Source organism: Orycteropus afer, unplaced genomic scaffold (assembly GCF_000298275.1).
Source record: "Orycteropus afer afer isolate SDZICR_OR568_19922 unplaced genomic scaffold, OryAfe1.0 scaffold00013, whole genome shotgun sequence".
NCBI lineage: Eukaryota > Metazoa > Chordata > Mammalia > Tubulidentata > Orycteropodidae > Orycteropus > Orycteropus afer.
The window spans coordinates 9,821,039-9,828,775 of NW_006921600.1; the positions used below are offsets into that span (position 1 = coordinate 9,821,039).

At 37.4% G+C, this 7,737-nt stretch overlaps 1 protein-coding gene across 1 annotated transcript in view; it reads right to left on the bottom strand.

Annotated features, from left to right (window-relative positions):
- The window catches only part of RPS6KC1 (ribosomal protein S6 kinase C1), a 315,271-nt gene that overhangs the window by 40,584 nt on the left and 266,950 nt on the right, over positions 1–7,737 (bottom strand). The window contains exons 9-10 of the mRNA XM_007952634.2: positions 7,380–7,427; positions 6,045–6,177 (exon numbers count right to left, since the gene is read on the bottom strand). Coding sequence (XP_007950825.1) covers positions 6,045–6,177; positions 7,380–7,427 — 181 coding nt within the window. The remainder of the gene's footprint in view (positions 1–6,044; positions 6,178–7,379; positions 7,428–7,737) is intronic.

Below are 7,737 nucleotides of genomic sequence, written 5' to 3' on the forward strand. Positions count from 1 at the left end.
AATGGAAAATTACAGCAACCCAATTCTGATATGACTGCTAACGGCCCAGACCCTTCAGGAATGAAGGTTTGGGTCACCCCACCAGGCAAAGAACCATGACCAGCTGAGGTGCTTGCTGAGGGCAAGGGAAATACAGAATGGGTGGTAGAAGAAGGTAGTTCTGAATCTCAGCTATGACCACATGACCAGCTGCAGAAATGAGGACTGTGATTGTTATATTTCCTCATTGTATATGTGCATCAAATATTTTTGTTTCCTTCTGTTATGAACTGTGAAATGTAAGTAAGGTTAATGCATTTTGGTTGTATGTGTGTTAGTATATCATGTTAGGCACAAATATGACTCTGTAATTGTCCTTGTTAAGAGATTATATATGGTTAAGAAGATGTGTACAACTGCCAAGTTGACAAGGGGTGGACTGTGATAGTTGGAGCTGTGTGTTAACTTGGCTGGACCCCAGATCTGTGTGGTTGTTCCCATGATGGGATCGGATGACTGTGTTCTGAGTGGCCAATCTGCCCAAGGGGAGTTTCTCTAGGGGTGTGGCCTGCTTCCAGGATATCCAGGGACATCCTGGAAAGAGGGACATTCTTCTGTGGATCAGGATTCTGTTGTGCTGCCTGCAACCGTTCGTGAGTGAGCAGTCCACCGTTCGGCCTGGAGATCTTGGATCCGTCATTCGTTGGAGTCAACAGCCAGTGTACTGCCTGCCAGCCTTGAGCTTCTCGGCCCCCTGTGGGGAAAGGCCTCCAGCTTGACATTCGCTCCGGGGACTTTCGACTTGCCGGCTTCCATACATTTGTAAGCCATTTTCCTAAGATAAATTTCTGTGTGTGTGTGTGTGTGTGTGTGTATATATGAATGTATGTATGTATATATGTATATATATGTTGTTGTTGTTGTTGTTATGTGCCGTTGAGTCAAACCCGACTCCTCATAGCAACCCCTCCTTGGGTTTCTGAGGCAGTATCACTACGGAAGTAGATTGCCCCATTTTCCTTCCAAGGAGTAGCCAGCCTCCTGGTTAGCAGTCAAGTGCCTTAGGCACTATGCTACCAGAGCTTCCCTATATATAAGCTTTGCTGGTTTTTGTTTCTCTAGAGAACCCAGTCTAACACACTTATTCAATCTGTATGCAAAGCAAATAATCCAAGAAGCTGGACTATATGAAAAAGAATGCAGCATCACAATTGGAGGAAGACTCATTAACAACCGGCAATATGCAGATGACACAACCTTGCTTACTGGAAGTGAAGAAGACTTGAAGCACTTGCCGATGAAGATCAAAGACTACAGTCTTCAGTGTGGATGACATCTCAACACAAAGAAAATGAAAATCCTCACAACTCAATCAATGAGCAACATTACAATGAATGGAGAAAAGACTGAAGTTGTCAAGGATTTCATTTTACTTGGATCTACAATAAACACCCATGGAAGCAGCAGTCAAGAAATCAGACATCATATTTCACTGGGCAAGTCTACTGCAAAAGACCTCTTTAAAGTGTTATGAAGCAAAGATGTCACACTGAAGACTGAGGTGCACCTGACACATGCCATGCTATTTTCTGTTGCCTCATACACATGTGAACACTGGACAATGAATAAGGAAGATAGAAAAAGTTGATGCCTTTGAATTGTGGTGCTGACAAAGAATACTGAAAATACCATGGACTGCCAGAAGATCAAACAAATCTGTCCTGGAAAACGTGTGGCCAGAATGTGCTTTGAAAGTGAGAGTGGCCTACTTTGGTCTCACCTACTTTGGTCATGTTGGCAGAAGGGACCATTTCCTAGAGAAGGATATCATGTTTGGTAAGGTGGAGGGTCAGCGAGAAAGGGGAAGGCCCTCAACAAGATGAAGTGACACAGTGGCTGCAATGATGGGCTAAGGCATAGCAAGGATTGTGAGGCTGGCACAGGACCATCCAGCGTTTTGTTCTGTTGTATACAGTGTATATGTAGGAGCTGACTCAGCAGCATCTAACAACAACATAATCCTTTGAATTTACAAAACAAAATGTACAAATAGATTCAAATTATTTACATATTTATAAATAAATGCAAACTATTTATACATTCAACTAAAGTATTTTTTATATGTTAATTTTATAATTTTTTAAAAAAAAGCTAGTTAAAAAATAGAATCACTTTACCCCTTGGGCCCCTAAATAACTTGAGGATAAATTCTTCCCCATTTCTTCTACTGGGTGTGTCATACTCAGAGGCTTTTCTCACCTCTTTCTTTTAACCTGTCTTTTATTTTTTCTGTGACTCAGCAGTCAACAATTGTATACAGAGTACCTTCAGTGAACCAAGCACTTTAAACTTAAAGTTTAAAATATGACACATGATCTTGACTGAATACACTTTATATTCCCACTTTTCTTCCTCAAATCAATTTAAATTATGTGATTTATTGTTAGGAACAATAAACATTTTAAACCAAATTGCCTACTCAACACCACCTGGATTTAATAAGCATCTCAAATCCTCCTAAATGTACTACTGTTCCCATAGCTTTCCCCATCTTAGTAAATGGAAACTCCATTCTTTTAGTTGCTTGGACCAAACACCTTATCCTGTTATGCATAGTAGAATCATGTAAATTCTATATTTAAAATACATTCAGAATCTAATACCCATTACTTACTAGTTCCACCAGGAGACTCTTGTCCAAGCCAACATCATCTTTCAAATGAATTGCTACAACAAACTCCAAACTGGTCTCTCTACTTTTACTTTTGACTCTTATTATTTTCCTGTCCACAAAGCAGTTACAGTGATCCCTATCTTTTCCGTCTTGTGTCAATATCCCTCAATGACTTCCCATTTCATTTAGAACAAAAATCAAATTCTTGAAATGGCCTAGAAGACCATCCAGGATCTGCCTGCCTGCTTGTCCACTTCTCTCAGCTCATCTCCTGCTACTCTTCCCATTCTGCTCCAGCCACACTGACCTAGAAGTTACTTTAGATTCTTCTCTCCCTAACTTCAAATCCATCATCTAAACCAAAACCAAACACATTGCCATCATGTCTATTATAACTCACAGAGACCCTACAGGGCAAAGTAGAACTGCCCCACGGGGTTTCCAAGGCTGTAATCTTTACAGAAACAGATCAACGCAGCATGCTCCCACAGAGCAGCTGGTTGGTTCAAACTGCCAACTTTTAGGTCTGCAATTGAGTGCTTAACTACTGTGCCACCTGGACTCCTTCAAATCCATCATAGGTTCCATTAACTCTACTCTCAAACCACATCCACGAAAAGAGTCCCTGGGCAGTGCAAATCATTAATGTGCACACCTGCTCACTGAAAAGTTGGAGGTTTGAATCCATCCAGAGCTGCCTCAGAGGAAAGACTTGGTTATCTACCTCTGGAAAAATCAGCTATTAGATACACTATGGAGCACAGATCTATTCTGACATACAGTAAGGTCATCGTGAGTTGGAATTGACTTGAGGGCAACAGGATTAGCACCCCTAGAAGGCCATCATTATCTCTCGCCAAGACAAGAGTCTTCTCACTGCTACTATTCTTACAATCCATTCTCCATACAATGGCCAGAATGACCTTTTTAAAATGTAAATCAGATTCCATCACCGACTTAAGACACCCAATGGTTTCACAGTACACTTGAATAAAAGCCAAAATTCTTACCCTTCCAAACAAGGCCCCTCCTACCTGATTCTCCAATAGCCTCATATAGCACTGTTGCCCTTACCTACTACACATTCCAACTAAATGGTCTCCTTCCTTGTTCATTTAACATTCCAAGTTTGTTTTTGCCTTAGATCTCTAGTACTCACCAGTCTTCTCGGAATGTTATGCATAAAATGGTTGTTTCCTTTTTGTCATTCAAGACTGCTTAAACGTCACCTCAGAAAGGGCTTCCCTGACAATATAATCTAAAGTAGCTCCCCAGGCATTCTCTATTATATTTCCCTATGTTAAAGATAGGAGCTCTGGTAGCATAGTACCTAAGGCACTTGACTGCTAACCAGAAGGCTGGCGGTTCAAACCCACCAGCCACTCCTTGGAAGGAAAGTTGGGCAATCTACTTCCGTAGTGATACTGCCTCAGAAACCCAAGGAGGGGTCACTATGAGTCGGGTCGACTCGATAGCACATAACAACAACAACATGTTAAAGATAAATATATTTCCTATTCTTACCCAAGATTCTTTTGCTTTTTGGTTTTTGTTTGCCTCTCCACAGAAGAACATAAGCTTTAAACAGTCATACTCAGGGAAAGAGTAACTTTGAACTGTCACATGACCATATAATTGGTCCTGGATTATTTAAACCTGAGATGGAGGTTTAAATCTCTTTTGACCATTTGTTTTAGATGTATATTGTTTAGTTTTAAAATACAAAAAAATTAAATTATAATACAAATAGGCACTCTGAATTGACTTAGAAGCTATTGAGCCCATACTGTGTACTAGGGGCCCTCTTTTAGGTGAATAAGCAGAATGAGTGTGACTGTTCAAAGTCAACAGCAAAGGGAAAGAGACTTAGCAAAGATAATCTGAAACAGTGGAAAATTTGAAAGCCATGCGTGTATGGCCTTAAAACAGATTATATAAAATTACCATAGTATTAAAGTAAAATCAGTTGAAATATATCAGCTTTGGGGGTGTAAGGAGAGTACAGATTGGCAGGCAAAAAACTGAAGTATGATCTAGAGAAAGAAAAGGGAGAAGATGAAGAAGATAAAGCTGTAAGTAGCAGGGGTGAGGGATTGAAAATGTACCACAGATAATCTCCAATATGAATAATCCACACTGGGTAATAGAATATTGACTATAATTACATTCATCCTACTGACCTTGTTCTAAATTATTATGGATTATTACTACGCAAGTTATTTTGTTCCACACCAGAGGTGGCTGTATTTCGCTATCAGATGACATGACCTCTAATTCAATAATGTCTGTAATGCACTGGTATCCTCAGATAAAAGCTGTCTATAATGTCTGAACAAAGGTGAATTAGTTATCCAATTCACACACGCAATTAACTCTCTTAATACCTGAGAGACCATGGAGCCCCTTCTGAATTTCCTATTAAATACTGCATATGGAGGTCTTCCCTCCATCTGTAGTTATCTTGTGCTGCACTTCATAATAAACAATATTAATAGTTTATTGCCCCCATCAAAAATCTTGCATTAGTTCTCATAAGAGACCTCATTCCAAAAAGCAGTGACTCCTTTCCCTGGGAAAATGCATTCAATTCAAATGTTATGCCTATTGGTAAAGCACAACAGTTCTTTATTCTTGGTAATAATATAAAATAATGATACTATCTTTGTGAAATACAAAAATAATTTTTTACTACTTTAACAATGTCTTAAAAGCCAAAAGCCAATATTTATTAAGTGAATTTATACTTCTATGCTGTACTCAGCATAAATAAAAGATGACTTATTTAAAATACCTATTAAAAGGCAAAAACAAATCAAAACTTAGTATTTTGTTGGCCACCTGTTCTGTCTACTAAAAACTGAAATTTTATAAATAGTTTGAAGGCACAGCACTATGCTTTTCTTTGTAACCATATTTGATGCCACTGGCTGCATTAGTCAAAACCCAGATCAGAATAACTAGGTAAAGTCAAATGTTAAGCAAACACCCTTGCCTTCTGAAAAAGGAGCTAATTAATTAATTCTTCTGGGGATGCTTTTTATTTCAGTCTTCTAACATTAATGTATCTTTTTACCAGAGACCAAGAGAACAAAATAAAATCCCTAAAATAAAACCTAGCTCTCATTATGTCAGTTTTCAGAGAAAGGAAGTAGTTAAATATAAATAAGAAATATTATTATAGTTCAAATAAAATCTGCTGCTAATCTGGGTCTTCATTTTCCCTCACAACTCAAAGTAGGGAGGTAGAGGAGAGGAATAAGAAAACAGCTTCTTACATGCATTTCATACATTTTTATCTGTACATGAAATTACAGAGTAAAGGACATTATAAACTGAAAAGCTAAGTAAGTGACATTCTTCACTTCATAAACAATTTAAACTACAAACCAACCTTCCACATGCTGCAACACAAGAAATACTGACTCCTCAGAGATGATGTACTTGTGCAGACACACCATGTTGGGCACACAGCGGGGGATGATGGTCTTTCTGTTCCTGCTGTATTCACTGCTTTTCCTTAGACCCTGACAGAGAACAAAAAGGTCAGTTGTACCCTCAGTTGCCTTTGGAGCCTGCTGTGCTCTGTGTTTATCAACCAAACTAATCTATCCGAGTTACTCTGGGCTTCAGAGAAACCACTCATCTGCTGCACTATGCCCCCCAGTCCCTAGAGGCTCTGCTGATGGCATCTGGCGTGAATCCAGAGAACAGAAGATGCCACAAAGCTGCCATTAAAATCAATTACGTGGGTCAGTGTTTTTATTAGAGATGCTCTCAAACTAAGTCATCAGGATGACACACAGTTATTTCTCTATGACCTTTTCTTAAGTTTTATTTTATTTATGTATACCTTTAAAGCAGTAGACATTGTGAGATCAATTCAAATTCCTGAGACACAAAAGATATGCCCAGATTAAACAGGCAATTAAAATTTTCTATTTCCAAAAAGTACAGAGATTATTAAGTTTTCTCCAAAAGAACAAAGTATGTGTATTTTCAGTTGTCAAATCTAGGTTTGAAAGACTGTGGAAACATCAGTGATAAGGTGTATTTATAAAAAGAACTCTGTTTCAGTTAAGTGTCAATGTGACCTACTACCATCTTGATAAGCCAAAGGAAAAGTACTAGAAAAAGAAATATAAAATTAATCAATCAACCTTCTGGATGCAATGGAAATGCTTAAATTAGGATATTTTTAGAATATGTACTGCCATAATCCAATTCAAATACAATTTTGAAATTAGAAAATTGAAGGTTTTTCTCTCATTCATTTAGTTAGAAATTCAGTTATAATTAGAATCAGAATTGAGCCTAGATCAAAAACAGGGCCAAGGATGTAGATAACACTTTGCCAAATGCCTGTAACAAAGACTTTAAAGCAGAATTTCAGTTCTTAAGAACTGCAATCATAATCAAAGGTGAAATTGTGTGTGGTCTTCACAAATTATACAAATGTATTTCAGATGTACTTAACTACACACTTAAATAGCAATGATTTTCAAGTTATCCAAATTAGTACCTCCATAACATAAAACTCTTTAAATATGTGTGATGAGAGTATTTACCAACTACGATAGAAGAACACACAAAAAATAAATAAATACAGATCACCACAAACATAAGAGAACATGCAAAACACCCAGGGTAAAAAATAATATAGTTTCTTTCAGAAGCCTAATTTTAAAAATAAGTGTTTACATTTATTAAATATACAAATTCTACTTACTTTTAAAATGAATGTCTGTTCTGTCCTCTTGTCTATTACAAGCAAAACCTACATAAAAGACATAAAGAATTTACTCACAATACAATAAAACATTAACTCTTACCTTCTGAAATTAAACTTTAAGAGTTTGGGGAGGCACTGGAATTGACCAGCCAAAATGGCTATTTGTGAATAGATTTTTTTTATAAGTTACCAAATCACAGAATTAAAATAGTCATTATTGTTTTTTACAAAATAGTATTTATTATTATTTCCTTTCTTAAATTTGTGCCCATTCCAAAGAAAGGTGATCCCACAGAATGTAGAAATTATAGAACAATATCACTAATATCACATGCAAGTAAGATATTACTGAAGA